General features: G+C 47.2%; 2 protein-coding genes across 3 annotated transcripts in view; one reads left to right on the top strand and one right to left on the bottom strand.

Moving 5' to 3' along the window:
• LOC121162047 (zinc finger protein 510-like) overlaps positions 1 to 24,037 on the bottom strand; it is a 136,597-nt gene that overhangs the window by 54,073 nt on the left and 58,487 nt on the right. The gene's annotated exons all lie outside the window — the stretch shown is intronic.
• LOC121162049 (procathepsin L-like) lies at positions 1,698 to 6,101 on the top strand. Of its 2 annotated transcripts, none has more exons than XM_040988858.1 (8): positions 1,698 to 1,781; positions 2,698 to 2,834; positions 3,101 to 3,223; positions 3,319 to 3,465; positions 3,606 to 3,827; positions 4,220 to 4,382; positions 4,824 to 4,941; positions 5,718 to 6,101. In XM_040988858.1, the coding sequence occupies exons 2-8, from the start codon at positions 2,709 to 2,711 to the stop codon at positions 5,815 to 5,817; spliced, it is 999 nt and encodes a 332-aa protein (XP_040844792.1). In that variant the 5' UTR covers positions 1,698 to 1,781; positions 2,698 to 2,708; the 3' UTR covers positions 5,818 to 6,101. The 2 variants fall into 2 exon arrangements, with proteins under 2 accessions (XP_040844792.1, XP_040844791.1); XM_040988857.1 differs by having other exon boundaries at positions 1,702 to 1,781; positions 3,606 to 3,830.

The raw sequence follows: 24,037 nt of genomic DNA, 5'->3' as shown, positions 1-24,037 counted from the left end.
GATTATTTGGCGGAAAAATTTTTTGAAATCCAAGCATGATTCTGTCAGGAGATGTATTTTCACTTAATTTTGAAGTCTCCTTGTATTTTTCTCTAAAACATTTCTTCAAACTGTCTTAAATAATCTTAAAATGAGAATATTAAGTTAATCTCAAAAGAAAAACTTTGAAAAAAGAAAAACTTTTGGGGGTCATCATTGTGACGCAGTCTGCAAGAATCTACAGTTTGGTTGCTCCATTTCCCATCCAGCTGCCTGTTAATGTGCTCTGCAAAACAGCAGAGGCTGCTGCTGACACCAGGAGACCTGATGGCTTCAGCCTGGACCAGCCCTGCCATTGTGGCCACTGAGCAAGTGGACAGAAATGGAAGACTGCCCTCCCATCCCTCCCTGTAACTCTACCTTTCAAATACATCTTTTTAAGAAATAGCAACAGAGGGCCCGGCGCGATGGCTCAGTGGTTAAGGTCCTCACCTTGCACGCCCAGGATCCCATATGGGCGCCGGTTCTAATCCCAGCAGCCCCGCTTCCCATCCAGCTCCCTGCCTGTGGCCTGGGAAAGCAGTCGAGGATGGCCCAAAGCTTTGGGACCCTGCACCCGCGTGGGAGACCCGGAAGAGGCTCCTGGCTTCGGATTGGCTCAGCTCCAACCGTTGCGGCAGCCTGGGGAGTGAATCATCGGACGGAAGATCTTCCTCTCTGTCTCTCCTCTCTGTATATCTGCCTTTCCAATAAAAATTAAAAAAATCTTAAAAAAAAGAAATAGCAACAGAATCGGTAAGTATAGCCTTCCTCAGTCCCCACTACTCTTCTGCTTATAACTCGTTTTTGTAGATGTTTTTATTTAAAGATTATATTTTTATTGGAAAGTCAGACATATAGAGGGGAGGAGAGACAGAGAGGAAGATCATCCATCTGCCGATTCACTTTCCAAGTGGCCGCAACAGCTGGAGCTGAGTTGATCCGGAGCCAGGAGCCTCTTCCAGGTCTCCCCTACAGGTGCAGGGTCCCAAGGCTTTGGGCCGACCTCAACAGCTTTCTCAGGCCACAAGCAGGGAGCTGGATGGGAAGTGGAGCAGGTGCGCCTATGGGATGCCAGCCTGGTGGGCAGTGGTTGAACCCCCTACATCTGCTTTTATGATGTCTATGGATTTGGAGACGGCAGGGACAGGAGAGGGTGACTCACCAGGTGGGCACAGACCCTGGAGACGCACCCGGCTGGCCCTTCCCCCGCTGCCATTCCCCCCTATCTCATCTAGATCTAGCAGCGGCCCACCCTGAGTCCTTCTACCCCGCCCGGTCCACCCTGGCCGCAGGTTACACAAGATCCACCCAAACTCATCAGGACTAGGGGCGGGGGTCGGGGGGGGGGGGCAAAAAAAAAAAAAAAAGACGGGTGAGAACGAAAACCCCACATAGGGTTCCTGTTTCTCCGCTGGACCCACACGCCCAACGCCTCCGTAGTCCCCCTCTGTGCTGCTGCCCCGGGGGCGGCCAGCTCACCTCCCCCGACCCACCGAGGCAGGCGCTCCCGGCCCGCAGGCAAGTTGGGACGGGGCCGCGTCACGCGCAGGGGAGTCGGAGCGCCTGCAGATCCCGCCCCAGTGGCCGGTGCAGCCAATCTCAGCGCAGGCACGCGGTGGAGGCGCGGCCTTCCCGACCACAGACCCCGGGCCTTAAAGCCTGAGTCAGGCCCCACTGGGCCAGATCCTCGGCCCTGCAGCGACCTCCGGGGTTCCGAGTGGGTGCGGAGTGCCCCTGCGCCCACCACCACCAACAACCAGGTAAGCACCCCCCTTGCGCCCGGCTGGAGTCCAGGGCGCCCGCACGCCCGGACGCGACCCTTGGGAAGCTCTGGCAGCCTTGAGGTGGGGGAATGGGAGAGGGCAGCTGGAGAGCCCAGGCTGGCGCCGCGATCGCCCGGAGCTCCTCGTGGGGACGTTGGGTTAGTCAGCCTCCGATCTTAGTGCGGGGCGGCTCTCCCGGTCTGGCCAGGCCGGACAGGGCAGTCGGACCCCAATGCGCCGATCGTGGAGTTCGCAGCTCCAATGCGCCGCCATAACCCGGGAAAACGGCTCAAGTGTGCGGCGGCGGGCTGCACGGCATCAGTACCTCGGGAACTGGGATCCCTGGGTCTCTGTGGAAAGGCGCTTTAGCAAGGTTTGTGCCCAAGCAGAGCTGCGGGGAGCTGCTTCACCCCCTGCTGTGCACAATGGGGGAGGGTGTCTCCTTGTCCCTGCTTGGTCAGAGAACCCCATTAGTGAGGTTTTATCCGGGTGACTGGGTATTTGTTGGTCCATCAGCTGGACGCAGCATTTTGTTTCCTAGTTGTTACTTAACATTTTAACCCATTACATTCTGTGACACTAATTAAAACCAAGATTGTTATTATCGCATTACAATGAAATCCACTGCAATTCCTAGAGCCCTTGTCAGGCTGTTTTTCATTGTTGGTAGCTGAATCAAATTTTACTTACTTATATATTTTTTTATTTTTCAAATGAGTGCCTGGCTTGTTTCCACCACCCCATTCTTCCTTTTCACAGTCTGTTGTTTATACTCGGGAAGGTCATTGAAATGTTTTAATCCCATCATGGTGACCTGTTGTTACATGTCCCTAGGGAGTAAGATGGGATTTTTGTTTTTGTTTTCTTTTAAAGCATCGGTTAATCAGATTTTCTGTTTCTTTTCTCTTCCTAGGTTTTTGAACCATGAATCCTTTCTTTCTCCTGGCTGCCTTTTGCTGGGGAATAGCCTTCGCTATTCCAAACTTTGATCAGAATTTAGATACACAATGGTACCAGTGGAAAGCAACACACAAGAGACTCTATGGCCTGGTTGGTAACACCGAAGCTGTTGAGATGCCCTGCAGAGAAGGGTCCTTTGGGGGTTGGGGGGGTCTACAGGCACAGAGTGTTTTCTAGAGTCCAGCTTTTACCCAAGCGACGTGGCCAGACATCCCTGCTGTCATGGGGAAGACTAGGTCCCAGAGAACTAGCTCTTGGCCACACCTTCTCCCACCTCTGTCAAGTCCATCCACCTGGTGAGGGTGGGCTGGGTTTTAAGTAGCAATGACCACCAACCGCTCTATGATCAATCCTAGAATGAAGAAGGATGGAGGAGAGCTGTGTGGGAGAAGAACAAGAAGATGATTGACCTTCACAATGGGGAATACAGCCAAGGAAAGCATGGCTTCACCATGGCCATGAACGCCTACGGCGACATGGTGAGTGTGCTGGGGGGGGGAGTCACTGCACCCCAGGTTTCTTCTCCTTTTTTGCTCCATCTTTTAACTTTTGTCAACTTTTTATTTCCATGAAGACCAATGAAGAATTCAGACAAGTCATGAATGGCTACCAAAACCAGAAACACAGGCAGGGGAAGATGTTTCACGAGCCTCTGCTGCTTCAGACCCCCAAGTCTATGGATTGGCGCGAGAAAGGCTACGTGACTCCCGTGAAGAACCAGGTATGCTGGTGTCCGACACAAGCCCTCCGTGTCCCACAGCGAGAGGAAGCTGGCGCACCGTTCAGTGTATTCAGCTATGGGAACTACTGTCCATTCTCTGTGCTGAACTCATAAACCAACAGCTTTTTGATGTCTTTTAGGGTCAGTGTGGTTCCTGTTGGGCTTTCAGCGCAACTGGCGCCCTGGAAGGCCAGATGTTCCGGAAAACTGGCAAACTGGTATCACTGAGTGAGCAGAACCTTGTGGACTGTTCTAAATCCCAGGGCAATATGGGTTGTAACGGTGGCCTCATGGACAACGCCTTCGAGTATGTGAAAGAGAACGGGGGCCTGGACTCCGAGGAATCCTACCCATATGAAGCCGTCGTAAGTGGGCACTTTCTCACTCCAGTTCTCCTCTTGGGAAAGTTGAAATGATGGGAGTTTTTCAGAATGTACATTTCAGCTTGTGCAGTGTCATTATACATGAGTCTTAGCGCAGTTCTCTTGAAATGGTAAGCACACAGCTATTCTTACAGAATATACACCCCATTTTACATAACACTCATTTTCCCATGGTGCAGAACCATCCTAAGGAGGTCTTCTGAAACATCACCTAAGTTTTCCATGTGGAATCAGAACTGGGCGCATTTCATTTCCTGGGATGATTTGTGACAGTGGGAAGCTCCAGGTTGCTCAGTGTCTTGATTCTAGAACTTGGGTCTGCTCCGAGGCGGGTGGTGGTAATCCAGTCTCTTCCTCTTTAACTTTGAAAGGATGAAACCTGTAAGTACAGGCCCGAATGCTCTGCAGCCAATGACACGGGCTACGTGGACATCCCGCAGCACGAGAAGGCTCTCTTGAAAGCCGTGGCCACCGTGGGGCCCATCTCTGCTGCTATTGACGCAGGCCATCCATCCTTCCAGTTTTACAAATCAGGTAGGTGCTGGTGAGCATTTCAACGCGTTGATATTTACGTACTTTTCATGCTAGGATTTTGTGGTTGCACATTCCGTGTAGTGATAGTCAGCATTTTCTCATTATTATAAATATTTTATGTGACTCTATGGTGAGGTCTCTAGTTACAGTCTAATAATTTACCTAACTGTTCTTCAGCTGTTGAAACTATTTTTCTGAAAGTTTAAGTCGAAAATGTTGTGGATTTAGTTGATTTCATTGATTTCTCATGAATTCAGGTTGACTATTCCTTTTATTAACCATTACTATTTTTGGTAGATATTTTTAAGCCTTACACAGAGTCTGGAATTTGTTTTTACATGCTGTTGAATGCAGAGGTGCCTCTCCCTTGGGGACAGGGTAGGTCACTGTCAGGGGTCACTTGGGGTTGCTTACCCCCCCATGTTAATTTCCCGTTCCCAGGCATTTACTACGACAGCGAATGCAGCAGTAAGGAACTGGATCACGGCATTCTGGTGGTTGGCTACGGCTTTGAAGGGACACATCCAAACGTCACCAAATACTGGCTTGTGAAGAACAGGTATGTGACTACACCGCACATTTGCATTTTAAAGAAGTTGCGAAGTCTGCATGTGGGTGTCAGTCTGTAAAAATTCAATTTTGAAATTCTAGAACCCTAGAAGTCTTGCTTTATTTACGGTGAACACAAAAGGACATAGCCTATTGTCCCTTCCTCTTATTTGATGCCCTGCATCACATTTTACTCTGGCTCTCAGAAGTTGTCAGCATCAATTAGTGTATCTGTCTTAGGTTTCATTGAATGCACTAACATAATACATGACAGCTATGTTGAGATCCCAGCTCTGCCTCAACCTTCTGCTTTTGAAAGTCAAGTTAAGGAGCCTGGTGCAATGGCTCAGTGGCTAAATCCTAGCTTTCCATGCACATGCCGGGAATCCTATATGGGCACCAGTTCATGTCCCAGATGCTACACCATCATCCAGCTCCCTGCTTGTGGTCTAAGAAAGCAGTGGAGCATGGCCCAAAGCCTTGGCACCCTGTGCTTAAGTGGGAGACCCGGAAGAGGTTCCTGGTTCCTGGCTTTGGATCAGCTCAGCTCTAGCCATTGCAGCCACTTGGGGAGTGAACCAGCTGATGGAAGATCTTCTTGTCCTCTCTGTAAATCTGCCTTTCCAATAAAATAAAAATAAATAAATCTTTAAAATAGATTCAAAATAAGGACCCTCAGAAATTAATACATTTCTAGAAAGATGACACCTGATTCATGGTAAACAAGCACTACTTGTAAGTAATAGTTGTGATTAATAAGCTAATGGCTCATTGATTTCTTTTCAGCTGGGGTCCAGAATGGGGCATCGATGGCTACGTGAAAATGATCAGAGACAAAGACAACCACTGCGGGATTGCCTCGGCAGCCAGCTACCCCACCGTGTGAGCTGACACGTGGCAGTATGGAGGACTTGAGGATCTGGAGGGATTTTTATCGCAAAACTGACAAGCCTTTTTTTGTGCAAAACACTTGAATCGTGAAGGATCCAAGTTACAATTTGCATTCTATGACATTTTTACAAGGGTAAAGTGTTACCACTACTTCAACTACTGTTATAGACAGCTTTATGATACTGAACATTCATTGTTTAATTCTAAGACTTTTGAATTGCCATTTTTTTAAAAGGATGTATAAAGCTTTATTTACCTTTTAAAATAAATCTTAACTCAGTATGTAGAGGTGGGACTTTTTTTTTAATTTACTTTTTTAAAAACTTGAGAGTTGGCCAGTGTTTTATAGTTGTTTAAACCACCAACATATGGGTGTCAGTTTGGGTCTGGCTGCTCCACTTCCCATCCAGCTCCTTGTTAATGGCATGGAAAAAACAACAGAGGATAACCCAAGTACTTGACCCTGCCACCCTTGTGCGAGACCAAGATGAAACTCATAGTTCTTGGCAACTGCCTGGCTCAGCCCTGGCCATTGTAACCAGCTAGGGAGTGAACCAGTGGATGAAGATCACTCCAGAGGGTGTACGTCTCTGTTACTCTGACTTTCAGTTAATTTTTAAAAATTTAAAACAAACAACAACAAGAGAGTCAAGAGAAGCTGAGAAAGCTGTTCCTTCCCCAAACGCATACAATGGCTTGGCCAAAGCCAGGAGCTAGGGACTCAATCCAGGTCTTCCCTGTATGAGTGGTGGGTTTACAAGTCAGTGTCATCACAGTGCCCAGCAGCAGCAAACTGAACTCAGGAGCTGGAGCTAAGCATCCAACACAGGTGTTTCCATATGGGATGCAGCCAAATACCCGCCCTGCACTTCTTTCTGGTTTTGACTCAATGTGCCCATGGCACATTAGGAGAAAGATGATTTCTTTGTCAGTTGCTCATTGAACTTTTTAAGATTTTGTGTAGTAATTGTTTTATATATATATATATATATATATATATATAAAATGATGCAATACATCTTGATACACTTAGACAACATAACCATCACCTCATTTATAATGTCTTTGTTAGGAACAGCACATAACTGAAAGAAGTACACAAACCGCAGCTAGTTGCAGATTATGTGAGAGTATCATTAACCACAGTCACTTGGTTCTACAGCAGAGCACCAAAACTAAACTAACTCTTGAATGGAGCAAAACTTGACAGTCTGGAAGAACAAAGGTAAAAGCAAAGGTCGCTTTTTAGAGAAGTGGACAGACGTTCAGATTCATGGATGTCAGGGGGTATCAAGGAGAGCCCTTTGAGATCTGGGTCTAGACCACGTGAACATGCAGCTTGGGAACGGGTCAGACACAGTTTTGTATTGTCAAGTCCAGTGCTAGGGGAACCTCAGCGGTTACCTAACAGCAAAAATAAACTTGTCATGTGATTACCAAACCTCAGGCGTTTGGTAATAGGGAGATGTGTCCAAGGTCCAGGAAAGATTGGGATAGGCTGTGGGAATAGTCCTGGCCTTGGAAGAGAGGAGAGATCACATGAGACAAACTAGAAATCATTAAGCTAACCTCAGATTTCAGCTCTCTCATTGCTGCAAATACAAGAGCAAACCAGGCCAAGCAAAGAGTCCGTGTGTAGTAACTACAAATAAGGCAGAACATGTACGTATTTAAGAGACAGCAAAGAAATAGGTCAAATTTTGGGTTGCCTAGCGGCTGAAGTCCTCACCTTGCATGCGCCAGGATCCCATATGGCCGCTGCTTCCAATCCCAGCAGCCCCACTTTCCATCCATTTCCCTGTTTGTGGCCTCGGATGGCAGTGAAGGATGGCCCAAAGCCTCGGGACCCTGCATCCGCGTGACAGACCTGGAAGAGGCTCCTGGCTTTGGATTGGTGCAGCTCTAGCCATAGTGGTCACTTGGGGAGTGAATCAGCAGATGGAAGATCTTCCTCTCTGCCTCCTCCTCTGCGTATATCCAACTTACCAATAAAAATAAATAAAAGAAATAGGACCAATATCTAGATGAAGTGGCAGGATACCCCTCAGGTATGTAAACAATAACATATTTGAAGACCCCATAGTTTGAAGAAATCACTAGAAAGTTCCAAACCATGTAAGTTTTCTAAAAACATCTTCCAGAGAAGCCAACTGACTTGAGAGATAAACTTAAAGCCACCATTTCCTGTAATACCACATCTCAATTATTGTGATCTCCAAATTAAACTGCAAAGTTTAGCCTTCCAATATTAAGTGTATCCTGGCAATGTAGGTGCAGGCAAGAGTAAAAAAAATATCTAATATTGTCAAGGTATATTCAACTGTTTCACTGGAGTCCTTTCATTCAGGAGCAAAGATGTCTTATATCAGCACATAGGATATTTGTCCTTTGGGCACTAGCTTATTTCATTGAGCATCATGGTCTCCAACTGGAACCATTCGTTGCAAATTATAAGATCTCATTCTTATTTATGACTGTACAGTATTCCATAGAGTAAATGTACCACAGTTTATCCATTCCTATCAACAGCCCAAATGCAACACTTTATACTTTAAAGTGGCATCCTAGTTGGGCACCAGTTTGAGTCCCAGCAGCTCCACTTCCAATCCAGCTTCCTGCTATGCACCTGGGAAAGCAGCAGAAGATGGCCCGAGCACTTGGGGCCCTGCCACCCTTGGGGGGACCTGAAAGAAGCTCCAAGCATCTGGCTTCACACTGGCCAAACCCCTGGCTGTTGCAGCCAGTCTGAGTGAATCAATAGGTGGATGACATGTGTGTGTCCCTATTTCTCCCCATACTCTGTAACTGCCTTTGTAAAATAAATTTTAAAAATAAATCTTAAAAAATAATAGGGGGTCAGGGAGACCCGGAGCAATGGCCCACTATTTAAAATCCTCATCTTGCACATGCCGGGCATCCCATATGAGTGCAAGTTTGTGTCCCAGCTGCTCCACTCCCCATCCAGCTCCCTGCTTGTGGCCTGGGAAAGCAGCAGAGGACAGCCCAAAGCCCTTGAGACCCTGCACCTGTCTGAGAGACCCAGAAGAAGATCCTGGCTTTGGATCAGCTCAGCTCAAGCCACTGCAGCCACTTGTGGGGTGAACCAGCAAATGGAAGATCTTTCTCTCTCTATCTCCTCTCTCTTTGTAAATCTACTTTTTTAATACAAATAAATAAATCCAAAAAAAAAAAGATTTTTGAAAAAGATACCAACAGGCTTCATTATCACTAGACCCCTAAAAATTTCACTGAGATGGAAGGCGCTTGGATTTTTTTTTTTGGTGGAATTTTCTCCCTTTCTGAAAAATATGAGGGTACTTCAAAAGAGTGGACACCACATATTATGAAAAAATTATGCACAGATTCCAAAATTTTTGTACCAAAACAGTGTCATCTTTTAATTCTATTTTCCCATGAACTTTAAAATTACTTGGCAAATCAGACTATACCAGCCACTGCTTTCACTTTACTGTCCATTCCAGTAACCAATCCTACCTTGTCTTTGGTAATTAAGGGCTGCCACTTAACTTCTTCCATCCTGAGATCCAGCTACTTCCAATGTATTTAAGAATCCCGGTTCAGTAGCAGTTCTTCCCACTGTTGACCTATAGAGAAGAACAACCACAAAGCTTTTTTAAAATCCTGGAAGATCCTCCTCACCATTTTATTTTTCACAGTTATCTGCTTATTAAGGAAAAAAAAATTATTCTATGATAGCTATTGCATACACTGCAAACTTTATTCAAAGCCATCATAATAGTTTATAGGGACCAATGCAATGGAATTGTGCAGTGAAGGAGAGAAACAGCCCAATTCCGCGCACACACACACAGCATGGCTGGAAGGAATTTATAGACAAGGAGTAGGGTGGAAATCAATGAATGAAAAATTTATCTTTTTTTTCTAACCTTTTTAAAGATTCATTTATTTTAATTTGAGACGTAGATCTGCAGAGAAAAGGAGAGACAAAAATATCTTCCATTTGCTGGATCACTCCCTAAATGGCCGCAATGGCCAGAGGACTAGCCTGTTAGGCCACCGCAACAGCCACAAGTTCCTTCTCATACCAATGTCAGTCCCACGGTCTGTTCTTGAAGAAATGAATCACAAGATTGTGGGGCAAACCCAAAATTCACAGGCTTGCCACTCAGGCATGGGGTTTTTCGTCATATCCTTGAGGCGGAACTCTCTCTACTCCAAGAATTCTGTTTTCATTTCTAGGGTCTTCGAATGACTTGGGGAGGCCCACTTATATGATACAAGTTAATCTGTTTTACTCAAAGCCCAGTGACTTTTGGAGGCCAATCACTTTTACAAGATACCTTCACAGTAATATGTAGATTAGTGTGTGACACAACCACGGCCTGGCTAGGTTGACGGAAATATTGAAAACCCAGGAATATTCTTTATGGTGTAATCCTGGCCACTTTCGCTTCCTCAGCTTTCCACCTGTTCCTCCTTCTGCCATTGCCCCACTTTATACCCCTTAATGCATGCACGCTTAAACATTTTTACAATTTTCTCTTTTTTAAATAAATTTATTTTTGATGATGTTTACATAGTTGAGGAAGCTGAGTGGCTATGTGAACCACTGACTAGGATGGGGAGAGCTGAGGTTTGTGGGAAATTGGACGAAGACAACTCTTTCCATTTTTTTTTTCCTCCTGTGTCTGGAGGAGCAGGGGCTAGGAGAGGAGAGGGCTGTTCCCAGAAGTCTAACCACATCAGTACCCAGGGATGGGAGACAGCCACTTGATATCATCTTCATGTTCCGAGGATACTGCCCCACTGGTTTCAATGGTTTTGAAATGCTGTTGATCTCATTGTTCCAAGGTTGAAGAAATCCTTCCAAGATCTATTGCCTGACATAGTCCACCTTAAAGTCTCGACTAGCCAAGACACTTGCTGTCAAAGTTTGGCTAGGAGAGTTGCCCAATTTATTCTGCCCTCCTCCCTTGCCATGGTACTAGATGCCCTCTGCAGGCCTCAATGAGCTGTCATGACCCCCATGTGCATCTGGGCATACTATCCACTGCCCATGCTTTAGTGATGAAGGAAGCCCAGTTCTGATGCATGCATCCTAAGGTCAGACCATACATCCTGTGGTTTTACCATGGTTAGATTTTGAGTTCAGCAGTCCAGTTGGTGGGGAGCGGGGAGGTTCCCTAAAGAAACCTCACCTGAGGTGATCCCAGTCCTGACTCCTGAGTGTGCCAGCTAGTGCAGGGTCCGGCTAAGTTTGTCATCTGCACAGGCAACACACACACGCTGGTGGCTATACTCATCCAGGCAGTTCTGTCCCCAGTTCCATCTCTTACACAAGCCATAAGATGTTGTGGTTCAGCCCAACCCTGCCCACCACACAGTTCTCAAATAACCTCAGTGGCCAACCCTAAGCTGGTCCAAAGTTGGGAGGTAGAAGCTTCTTCCCCATCTCCCATGGGGTTGCAGGGTCCCAAGGCTTTGGGCTTTCCTAGGCCAGAAACAGGGAGCTAGATCAGGAAATGGAGCGCTGGGACAGGAACCAGTGCCCATAAGGGATGTCAGCTCTGACAAGCAGTGAGTTTTTTAAATCCTTTTATTTCCTACCCACCTGTGTCATTATACTTGAAGTCAGTTTCTTGTGGAAATCATCTTTTTGGATCATGACTGTCAATCTAACTTTTAATTAGCATAATTAGCTCAACTGTATTCAAGGGAATTCTGATATATTTGAGCTGAAGTCTGCTCTGAGTACTGTTTGCTGTTCCCATTCCCCGTAACCCCCTCGTGGGTCATTTGAACATCTATTAGAATTGTAGCATGATTTATTTGTGATATTTTTGAGTACAGTGCTGTGCCACATAACATTTCAGCTGACAATGGACTGTGCATATGAAGGTGGCCCCCATAAGATTATAAAGGAGCTAAAATGTTCCCTTGTGCCCAGTGACACCACAGGCATCATAAACATCACAGAACAATACATACACTATTTGTATGTTTGTTGTGGTGCCAGTGTAAACAAACCTGCTGAGTGGCCAGCTGTGTAAAACTGTAGCACGTGCAATTATATGTAGTACATAATACTCCTTTAAAAATATTTATGCACTTAACTGACAGGCAGAGCTGCAGAGAACCAGGGACAAGAGATTTGTTGATTCACTCCTTAAATGAGTGTAATATCTGGGGCTGGACAAAGCCAAAACCAGGAGTCTGGAACTTCACAAGGGACTCCCACGTGAGTGGCAGAACTTGGGCCATCTCCTTCTACTTTCCCAGGCTCACTGGCAAGAATGTGGATGCCAAGTGGAGCAAAATCAGAAGTGAGACTCAAACTGGCACCCAAGTGGGTGGGATGTTGGCACTGCAGCAATGTTGGCCCCAGTCCCTAATAGTTGATGATGATGATAAACAGCCACATCTTTGGTTTATATGTTTACTAATAAGAACAGGCACTGCCCTTGATCTTAATCAGAAGCAGCTGTATTTACTACATTATTTTTTTTTTGTATAATTATTTTAGAGTTTGCTCTTACTTAGGGAAGCTTAATGGAGCAAGTATTTGCTGTGGTGAAGACACCATTTGGAAAGTCCACACCCCATAGTGGAGTGCCTGGTTCATGTCGTGGCTCTTCTCCCAGGTCCAGCTGCCTGACAACATGCACTGTGGCAAGCAGCAGAAACTCGAGTCCCTATGACCCGCCTGGGGGATCTAGATGGAGTTTCAGCCTCCTTGTTGTGGCCTGGCCCAGTCCTGGCTGTTGGTTATTGTGGACATTTAGGGAGTGAATCAACAAATGAAAGATCTCCCTCTCTCTCTTCCCTCTGTCTCCTTCCCTTGCTACCTCCCCCCCCACCCCCCGCCTCTCTCTGCTTTACATAAATAATAAATACATGTTTTTTAAATGTTTTAAATTTACTGTAAAACAGTAGGCTGTGTTAGGGCAGCCTCATCCTTATACTTGTCATACTTGTCATGCTTACTGAGTCTCTCGATGACATGATTTTCTCTTGTGTTTGATTTAATTGCGTGCTGCTTTGCTCATCATAGTCCTAGGAGCAACAGGCTATGCCACGTGTGTCCGTATATACATACATAAGGTATACACACACATACACACACACTGTGTAGCCTAGTACTAGTAGTCTGTGCCTTCTAGGTTTGTGTGAGCAATGCTATGATGCTCACACAATGACCAAACTGCCTTAGGACACTTATGTCAGACTCAACCCGCATCATTAACCAACAAATGACCGTGTATAGCTTTGTATAATTTTTTAAGTGGCTACTCAAAATATTACAGTAAGCAAATAAAACATGTCAAATCAATCCTGGTAAAGTTCAAAAACCTTATTTCCATTTAAGTTCTGTTCACTGATTCTATCCCCTATCTCCCATTGTGTCCACTCTATAACCTTAGTATATGTGTTGCTGAAGTAAGCACTAGATTTATTTTGCTTTTGTATTTGAAAGACAGAGAGGTCTTGCATTGACGGGTTCACTCCCCAAAACCAGGGGCAGAATCAATGAACCCTGAGATAGATCAATTACATTAATCCAATGTGAGCAATAGGGGGAAGAAATTAAAATGACGGCAACTCAGAAACCTGCGGGACAATAGCAGAGGAGTCGATGTATGTGTCATCAGCATCCAGGCAGAAAGTGAGACTGAACAAGTATCTTACAAAATAAAAACTGAAATTTCTCAAAGCTTGGAAACCACATAGATATCCAGGAGTCCAGAACTCAATCCTGACCTCCCAGAAATGAGGTAGCACCCCAAATACTTGGGCTGTCACCTGAAGTCACCCAGGGCACACATCAGAAGCAGAACCAGGACTTGAACCAGGAACTCTGATATGAGATGTGGGCATCCCAAGCAGTTTAAAAAAAAAAAAAAGATTTCTTTATTTTCATTGGAAAGACAGATATACAGAAAGGAGGACAGACAGAGAGGAAGTTCTTCCACCCGATGATTCACTCCCCAAGTGGCTGCAATGGCTGGAGCTGAGCCGATCTGAAGCCAGGAGCCAGCAGCCTCCTCCAGGTTTGCAATGTGGGTGCAGGGTCCCAAGGCTCTGGGCCATCCTCAACCTGCTTCCCAGGCCACAGGCAGGAAGTTGGATAGGAAGCGGAGCTGCCGGGATTAGAGCAGGCGCCCATATGGGATCCCAGTTCACGCAAGGTAAGAATTTAAGCCAGTAGGCTACCATACCAGGCCCCCAAGTAGTTCCTTAACTGTTATGCCAAATACCTGCCTTGCTAACTATATCTTTCAGTTTTCTAACTTCCACTTATTTTTTAAATAATTTTTACTTCTTTGGTTAGATTTGTTGTTTGTTTATTTTCAAAAAAAAATATTGTAGGCCCAGTATGTTGGCTCTGTGACTAAATCCTCACCTTGCATGCGTGGGATCCACCAGGATCCCATGTGGGCACAAGTTTGTGTCCTGGCTGCTCAACTTCCCATCCAGATCCGCGCATGTGGCCTGGGAAAGCAGTCAAGGACATCCCAAAGCCTTCGCACCATGCACCCATGTGGGAGCCTGGGAGGAAGCTCCTGGCTCCTGGCTTCAGATTAACTCAACTCTCGGTATTGTGGCCACTTAGGGTGGGGGCGAACCAGCAGATGAAAGATCTTTCTGTCTCTCCTTCTTTCTGTGGCTCTGCCTTTCCGGTGAAAAATAAACAAATCTTTAACAAAAAAACTGTCATTGCTGGCAAAGGCGTTTTTATGAGTGCCTACAATTCCTGGTCAGATTTCTCTTGCTGTCAATGTCTGTGTGTTGTCCTTTTCTGCTTGTGATGTTGTTGTTGTTGTTGCTGTACCCCAGATACTTTACATATTGTACTATGAGAGTGTCGATTCTGTTTATGTTTTCCTCGGCAGGTCTAGTGCAAGCACAAGGCAGGAATGTTTGTTCAGCTTCCTGTTAAGACTCCTCCCAAACACCTTGGCATAAATGGGACACTGACTCACCCCGCATTGTTGCAGATGGGTGGGGTGAAAGTTCAAGCCTTCCTCACCCTGCAGTCACCTTCCCGGCCCAAGTGGGACACTGACTCACGCAACCTTGTTGCCTCTGAGTCGGGCCGTAAGATCAGTTCCCTGATTGGCTCATCACCCCCAACGTAAGCGGGGAGGAGAGGAAAAAGCACAAGACTGACTCATGCATTCTGTCAGCTTCCTTCTGGACACGACTGACACCACTCCATTGTGCTTGCTGACAGCCAAGTGGAGGTGGCTTGGGACAGTTCCCCTGGGGACCTCTAGGACAGGCGCGCAAGGTGTGAAGCGTGGTCGTAACAGGCTCTGCCTTGCACTGCCTGCCCAAGTACCATTGCTACTGCCTGGGTGTGGAGGTGCAGCCAAGGCACTGCCCTGGGAAGAGCCGTGTGTCTAGAGCACTAGTGTTAGCTTGTGGATAGAATCCCAGCTTCTCCATCACTATCCTAGCGGGAGAACCACCTGTTTCTGCCAGGCAGGTGATCCACGAGCTCCGAGCTCAGCCCTGCCAATCCGTGGCTGGAGAAAAAGATTGCCTTGTTTGCTTCTGCTGGGATGAGAAGAGGCGTGGCTTTCCTGCTGCTATTGGGCTAGAACACGCTGGTATTGCTAGAAAGTTTCCTTCTGTAGGCCATCCATTCCCAAACTTTAGGTAAGGAAAATGGACTTTCCCCTGGTAACTTTTGCCCTTCTGCATCTTTGGCACTTCTGGGTTGGAGGTTTCTGTGGTTCTTTGTCTACAGGTGAGAGATGTAAGGAAAGTCAGAAGCTTATAGTTCCCCAAAGCCTGAGGCTCTGGGTCACCTATCTTCTTGTTTTATTATTATTATTTTTTTTTATTGGAAAGGCAGATATACAGAGAGGAGGAGAGACAGAGAGGAAGATCTTCTGTCCAATGATTCATTTCCCAAGCGGCCACAATGGCTGGAGCTGGATGGCAAGTTGGGGCCGCCAGGATTAGAACCAGTGTCCATATGGGATCCCGGCGCATTCAAAGCAAGGACTTTAACCGCTACGCTATCACGCTATCACACCCCCTTGGTGTCTCTGAGTCTTCCTGTGAGTTTGCTGTTTTATCTCCAGCTTATTTTGTGCTAGAGAAGAGATGGGCTCCTCCATCTTGGTTGAGCCAAAGAAATCCCTATTGCTTTTCTACATCATTTGTTTTTTAAATGTGACAGGACCTTTTTCTGTCCTGTCACATCCTGAGCACTGACACGTGCCGTGCAGGCAACACTGAGGGGCACCGGGAAAAAAAGGAAGCTTCCAGAAACGCCCACTATCTCAAGCAACAGTACCAGCTCCGGGACAGACATTCTCGTCGCCCAGCTTACTCTAGGGCAGTCTCCTGTAAAACGACTCCCCTGCGTGGGCATTAACAACTAAGGCTGCCGACTTGGTGGCTGGGTTTGCCTCTCAGCTTCCGCTCCAGACGCCTGCTCCCTGTCAGTGCAGATCCTGGGAGAGAGTGCTGGGAATGGTTCAAACCTGCCACCCGCCCAGAGAACCTAGGTTGACTTCTCAGCTCTAGCCCCAGACCCGGCAAACACAAAAATAAACAGCTGAAATCAATCCAGAAGTGGTGGGAGTTTTGGAAAAAGATGACAGACTATTAACAGAAAAGAATAAAGAAGGGAAACTATAGATCCGTGTTCTTTATGAACACATCCACGGAATTCTCCAACTATAAATCATATCCATTAAAAAATAAACATCAGCAACCAGATTGTGGTTTATTCTACAAATGTGAAACTGGTTCAGTATTTAAACATCAGTCAATGTAGTCTGTAATTTAACAAGCAAAAGAAGAAAACCACATGAGCATATCAACTGAGGCAGGAAGAGTGTTGGACGAAATTCAACATCCATTCATAATCACACTCAGAAAACCGAAAATAGAAGGGAATTTCTTTAACCTGTTAAACTATAACGAACGCTAACATCACATTTCACATTTAAAAATTCATTGCTTTTCCCTTAAAATCAGAACCTAAGAATGTAAGCTCTCCCTACTACTACAGATACTCCTAAAATTAAAAAAAAAAAACCCACTACTTCAACAAAATCAATTGCTACCTAAATAAATGATAAGGTATACCAGATAGGAAAAAGCCTCTATAGCTCAAGTTCCCAGTAAAGCTTGCATTTGGAATCAAATCTGCATCGGCTTTATCACGTCCCAGCCTCTCCCTTGGTTTGCAGTTCCTCTGTTTTGTGATCCTAAGTCATTCCTGAGTCAGATCAACTCTCAGAACTCCGAGAGCAGTGCAAGGGTTGGGCTGGGTCAGCAGCACTCCGGATCCCAAAGCTCAGAATTCAATGACAACCTCCACAGTTAACATCCTCCCGCTAGACTCTATGTGGAGATATTTTTCACAGATGTCAAGCCCCAATCAAACCAGGTAGTAACCAACTGACCTGTGGAATCCAGGCAGGCTGGTGCCCGTTCTGCCATCACAGCCTCATTTTGCTGACCAATCCAAACAAGGCCACAGACATTGTGAACTGACCAGTGACCCCCGCTCACCACGCAATCCCTACTTTAATCCGTAACATTCACAACCCTTAATACCCAGGAAGTCCAAGAATTAAGGGACAGCTGCTTCCCTCTTTGCACACTGCAAAAAAACTGCTTTTTTTTTTTTTGTACCACCCCAACATCAACAGTTGGCTTGTTGCATGGACCAGGTTGCGGGAGGGTGTTCTATAGCAATTCCTCCAGCCAATTTTATTCTTTAACACCTTCATTTTACATCTACTAGCCTCCTTAAAAAAAAAAAGGCAGCTTTTGATTTGATTTGGCTCCTGGTAGAAACTAAATTCCTGAAAATGGAATGTACAGTATATATCCAACGTAAAATTGTATAATGCTTCACTGACTCAGAACATGGGGTGTTTGTAAAGCTATTCCTTTACAAAATGAGATGATAAACATGAGACCAGAACAAAACAGGACCAAAAGCATGAGTAAACCCGAAGCAAATGGCTCACCTTCACAGGGTGTTTCTATTCTGTGCCTCCACACATGACCTTCAGAGTCCCTTACAGCCCCGTGGGAAGCCCGCTATAAACACTTAACAGGGGAGAATAAAGCACCTGCCTGGGCTGTGCGTATGTCTGCAAGGTACGGCACATCACCTGCCAGTGAGTGACTACTGCCTTACAGCCCCACTCAGCCAAGGCCTGTAAAGGCTGTGTCATGCACATCCCGCCAGCGGGCAGGGCTCAGCGGTGGGTATATTTGGATGCTCATGTTGTGTGGAAGGAGACATCATGACATCCATCCCAAATGGCTGACTCAGTAGACTGGAAGTCCAGGGAGGAATATAATTGTAAAATTAGTAAGGAGCCCTAGAGGAAAAGGGGTGGATGCACTGGCAGGAATGACACAGAATGGGAGCATGGAAATGTCGGTCCAGGTATAGGATACCTGGGGTTGAACCCCAAGTGGGGCTGGGATATTTGTGTCTCTGACACTTGAATGCTACGAGTTGATCTTCGTGTTCTTCTTTTTTAAGGCAGATTTGTAGAAAGGACAGAGAAAAAGATCTTCCACCTGCTGGTTTGCTCCCCAAAGGGCCCCAATAGCTGTAGCTGAACTGAAGCCAGGAGCCAAAAGCTTCTTCTGGGTCTCCCACATGGGTGCAGTGGCCCAGGACTTTAGGACCATCTTTGCTGCTTTCCCAGGCCATAAGCAGGGAACTGGATTAGGAGCCAGATCGGAAGTGGAACAGCCAGGGGAGGAACCAGCGCACCCACAGAATGCTTGCACTGCAGGTGGAAGATTGTGGAGCCACCCTGACTACCCCATGTTCCTCTGCTTAAAGCCACAGTTCCTCCAGGGCTGGTCTGGAACAGGTCAGGTTCTGGTAACATTCCCTTCTCTTCACATCGAGCCTGATACGACAACACAGGCTCCCACAGTCACAAGTCACAGGGCCCTAGAGCTTTGGTCCATCTTCCACTGCTTTCTCAGGTACAAGCAGGGAGCTAGATTAGAACTGGAGAAGCTGAGACACAAACTGGTATCATATTTTTTTAAGATGATTTTTTTTTTCAAATTGGAAAGTCATATTTTATAGAGAGAAGGAGATACAGAAAGATTTTCTGTCTGCTGGTTCACTCCCCAGGTGGCTGTGACAGCAGGAGCTGAGACAATCTGAAGCCAGGAGCCAGGAGCTTCTGCTGGGTCTCCCATGCAGGTACAGGGTCCCAAGGCTTTGGGCCGCCCTCTACTACTTTTTCCAGGCCACAAGCAGGGAGCTGGATGGTAAGCAGAGCAGAGCAGCAAGGCCTAGAACTGGTGCCCAGATAGGATCCTGGCACATGCAAGGTGAGGAATTTAGCCACCAGGCTACCACACCGGCCCTGGGTACCCATATGAAATGCCGATGCTTACAAGCGGAGGACCAGTCTTTTGAGACATCAAAACCCTGGATTAAAGCTGCCCCACATCCAATGCTGCAGACAAGCAGATGCAAGGTCTCCCCATCTGTCCTTCTCTTTGCACCTCTGCCTTTCAAATAAAATAAGTAAGTGGGGGAAAAAAAAACCTTAAAAACCCAGCTTGACTGACAGTCGAAGGAGGGCTATTTGTTAGCATCTTTCAAAATGTGAATGTGAACACATTTTTAACTGAAACATTGCATAATTTTCTTGGCATTTCTGCCAAAAGAAATAACTACTCAAATATGCAAAAGATACATTTGCTATACTCGTAACAGCAAAAACCAAAACCAAACTAAATATTCATCACAAAGCATTGACAAAATGGGCATAATAAACACCTATTACATAATTAATTAAAAAAAAAAGAATGATTTAGTTCTAAACAGTCTGGCAAGATAACTAGATGAGCAATTTTAGCTATTTAAAACAAGCTGTAGGAGCCAATACGATAGCTCAACTGGCTAATCCTCTACCTGGAAGTACCAGCATCCATAACACATGGTCACAGGTTCTAATCCTGGCAGCCCCACTTCCCATCCAGCTCCCTACTTGTGGTCTGGGAAGGCAGTGGTGGAGGCCCAAAGCCTTGGGACCCTGCACCCGCGAGGGAGACCCAGAGGAAGCTCCAGGATCCTGGCTTTGGATCAGCCCACTTCTGGCTGTCATGGCCATTTGGGGAGTGAACCAGTGGGTGGAAGATCTTCCTGTCTCTCCTTTTCTCTGTACATCTACCTTTCCAATAAAAATAAATGAATCTTTCTTTAAAAAAATTAAAAAGGCTGTAAATAAGTAGTAGCCATGTTTTTGAGGAATGCGTTGTTGAGCTCTCACAACGGTGAGCCCAGATAAGAGCAAAAAGTTCCAATGTTTACAACAGGTCTTTAAACAGATTTCTGCTACACAATAAACAGCCCAAACTCCAATGTTTCCAAAAGTGACATGTCCTGTTTCATAGACCTGCTCGGAACAGAAGAGAACAGAACATCAAGTTGCCAAGCTTATTACAAAACGATCCAAGGCGGCCGGTTGATCATTACACTGGGGCGCTCCAAGTCTGCATCACACATTCCACAGTTTTTATACCGAAAACGTCATGTCATAAACAAAGAAAATATTTGGTCATCGATAAGCGGGAAAACACCAAGTTCGGGAATGCAGATCCAACGCCCCGCCCCACCCCAGACACCTGCTGGCCAGTCACTGACCGCCCCGGGGTGCGGCCAAACGAAGCCGAGGGATGCGCGCAGGTGCAAGCGGGCAGAAGGAACCCCACCGCAGCCCACCCGCAAGGTGCGCGCCCACACCCAAGGTGCGCAGGGCAGGCGGACGAGCTGGCCGCCCTCCTTCCTTGCTCCCGCCTGTCGGGGTGGGCCTCAGGGCCGGCTCTGAGCTGGAGACCTCGCCTCCTCTGGGCTCGCTCCGCCGGGTCCCGGGGCGTCCTGGCGCCTCGGTTCCCTTGGAGAAGCTGCTGAGGAAGCAAGCTTTCCGCTCGGGTTCCCGTGGGTCGCTCCAACTTCTGGACTCCGTCCCTTTCCCCACCCCATGTGAACAAGGTCTAATCCTGAACTTTGCATTTCTTAGGAAAATATATATTGCTTTTATGAAGTAGTATCGGCCAAGTACATACTCATCTGGGCTCCTCGTGAGGTTAAAGAGCAGCAGGATGCTGTTTCATATTTTATGTAGTATTGAAAACTTTCCCCTCGCCGGAGCGGAGCTGATCCAAAGTCAAGAGCCAGGAACGTTCCTTCCAGGTCTCCCACGTCCGGTGCAGGGTGCCAAGACCCAAAGGGCCGTCCCCTCCTGCCTTCCCAAGCAGGAGCTGGATGGGAGCAGCCAGGACACGAACCAGCCCCTGTAGGATGCTGGCACAGCAGAGGCTTAGCTCACTGCTCCATGGAGCTGGCCCCTGAAATACGCTTTTTTTTTTTTTTTTTTTTATTAAATTTAAGAACAACTGTAGCATTCGTTAATATTCCTAGCGGCCAGTCTCTACGTGTTACCAGAAGCGTTTAGGGCCGGTAGGAGGACCTGGAAAGGTGAGTCAGGCCTGAACGCTGCCTCTCAGAGGACGGCGCAAGCGGACGCTGGTGCGGAACGGGCGGTTATGGGAAATGTAGTCCTGAGCCCTGTTGCACAGCTCGCCGCGTCTGGCTCTGCGAAGGGGTCGCTGCGCTGCATACGTGCATGCGCACACTTGGCCCTCCTGGCTTGGTCATGAGTGCGCACCTGAGTCCGACAACTTCCTGAGGGAAGTGGGCTTGTAACCCGCAAAGCCGGGATAGGAAACCCAGAGAACCTCCCGGCGCGACCCTCAGTGCACAAGGGAGGGTCAGCTTGTGCTGGGCGAGGGCTCTGTCCCGCTGGCAGCCCGACAGGGAAAAGCTGATTTATAATGTTGAGCCCAAGCTCTGGAGCCGGAAAGAACCAGGAAAATTCCAGTTCTGTCCCCCTGTTTTCAGTCGGGCGAAGGAAGGAGCCCTGGGAGTCAGGTTTCTCACCTGAAGGCCAGGTTGTAATTGACTGCCTCACGGCGGCGGCGTTGTTGTTATTACAGAAGACACTGTGCCTTTCATCGGATGACTCGCCCTCGCAGCCACCACTCTGTGAGGTCTGCATCGCCCTGTACTCAGATAACAACCGAGGCGCTGCTGGGTGCAGCCGTGCGTTTTTCTCGGGTCACGAGGCGCAAGCGAGGAGGCGCTGAGTCAAGGCCAGGTGTGGTTTACCTGTGGTCTCAAGTGATGTCTGATGTCCTGTGTGCCTAAAATCGCCATTGCAGGCCCGCCATGCTTGGCCAAGTCCCCAAATACCCAGCAATACGATGGGAAGTGAATGTAGATTTATTAACAGAGGTTATATGTATTTTGTATTTTCTGGTTGTCCCAGGCTGTACAAATATTCCAAAACCCGAACTCTGGGGTTGGACAGAAAGTCCTAGGCCCCTGTATGTGGATAAACTGTCAGTAATTTCCATCTGTTCTCAGGCCTACACCCCAGATCCCCGGAAGAAACAACTTCTTCTTCTTTTGTTTGTTGTTGTTGTTATTTATTTTTATTGGAAAGTCATCTTTACAAAGTGAAGGAGAAACAGAGAGAAGGATCTTCCATGCTCTGGTTCACTCCCCAAGTGGCCGCAGCAGTCAGAGCTGAGCCAATCCGAAGCCAGGAGCCTCTTCCGGGTCTCCCACACGGGTGCAGGGTCCCAAAGCTTTGGGCCGTCCTCGACTGCTTTCCCAGACCACAAACAGGGAGCTGGATGGGGATGTAGGGCCGCTGGGACACGAACCAGTGCCCATATGGGATCCCCGTGCATACAAGGCGAGGACTTCATCCACCGAGCCGTTCGCACCAGGCCCCTTGATGTCCCTGGCAGGAGTGTGCTGGGTTTGCCAGGTAATGCTGTCTCCAGAAGTCAGAGGAGCTGGAGAGAGCCTGAGGGAAGCTGCCTTGAAAAGACCCCTTAGTGGAGGGCTAGGTGGGGGTGTCTGGGGCGGGGAAGGGAAGGAAACAGGGGCTGGGAACCGTGCTTCCTCCATCCCTCAGTGGCCACCACCCTTGGCCAATACTTCGTGGCTCTGAGATGTGGCCATCACCACGTGACACTGGTCATGCTGTCCTGAATGTCCTCCCGGAGTCCCATGGAGATGCCTCACGGAGGATCTTGACGCCATCAGCCTCTGACTCATACAAGTGTCTTTGGAGACGTTGGAGCCGAGAGCGCCCGTGAATGGCCCAGGGCTGCCCAGTCTGACAGATCCACTCCACCAAGGGTGAATGTCTGTGTTTGAGTAGTCATCTCTTGGGATCATCCACCTTTTATCAATGACTGGTTGATGTAGGTTTGAATGATTTCCAGCCACAAATATTCACACACAGCTTGCTTTCTGTAGATAACATGTCTTCATTCTCTTAGGTAAGTGCAATTGCTGGGCCTCATCCTAAGAAACTCCCAGCATGCTTTTCTAAATGGGTGTACCAGTTTGCATTTCCGCCAGCGGGAATTCTGTTACTCTGCCTGTCCTCACTGTCATGTATGCTTTCATTTTTTAAACATTAAATAATGAGCATATGCTCTTTTGTTTGCATCTGTTTCTCTTCTTTGGGAAAGTGCCTGTTCGGTATTTTTTTTTTTTTTTTGTAACTTATAAAGATTTGTTCATTCTATGAAAAGGCAAAGTTACAGAGAAGAAAATACAGCAATCTTCCATCCTCTGGTTCACTCACCCGTCAAGTGCTGCACTGGCCAGGGCTGAGACTGGTCCACCAAGCTCTGTAACTTCATCTGGATATCCGGGAGGGACCCCAAGTGCTTCGGCCATCATCTGCTACCTTCCTAGCTGCATTAGAAGGAAGCTGGATCAGAACCAAGCAGCCAGAATCAGACTGGTGCTCTATACGATGTTGGCATCACAGTCAGCGGCTTTACCCACTGTGCCACCAATGCCAGCCCCCATTTATGGAGAATTTTACCTATTCTACAAAACCTTTCTTCAGAAAAATGATTCGCAGTTTTTTTTTCAGCTTCTTTGGGGGAGTGTGAAGTTTATATTTTTTTAAAAAATTAGTTGTATTTTGGGCCCTGCGTGATAGCCTAGTGGCTAAATTCTCACCTTGCATCAGCCGGGATCCCGTTCAGATCCTGGCTGTTCCACTTCCCATCCAGCTCCCTACTTGTGGCCTGGGAAAGCAGTCGAGGACCGCCCAAGGCCTTAGGACCCTGCACCCACCTGGGTACCCAGAAGCTCCTGGCTGGCTCCTGGCTTCAAATTGGCT

The sequence above is a fragment of the Ochotona curzoniae genome, unplaced genomic scaffold (genome assembly GCF_017591425.1).
Source record: "Ochotona curzoniae isolate NIBS_2020 unplaced genomic scaffold, NIBS_Ocur_1.0 contig_50, whole genome shotgun sequence".
NCBI lineage: Eukaryota > Metazoa > Chordata > Mammalia > Lagomorpha > Ochotonidae > Ochotona > Ochotona curzoniae.
This window is presented reverse-complemented; position numbering and strand designations above follow the sequence as displayed.

Bases quoted from the DNA above. Each gene is read 5' to 3' on its own strand.
- LOC121162049 (XM_040988857.1), top strand. From the start codon at position 2,709: ATGAATCCTTTCTTTCTCCTGGCTGCCTTTTGCTGGGGAATAGCCTTC. The intron at 3,831-4,219 runs GTAAGTGGGCAC...TAACTTTGAAAG, and splicing joins CCTACCCATATGAAGCCGTC to GATGAAACCTGTAAGTACAG. The intron at 4,383-4,823 runs GTAGGTGCTGGT...TCCCGTTCCCAG, and splicing joins CTTCCAGTTTTACAAATCAG to GCATTTACTACGACAGCGAA.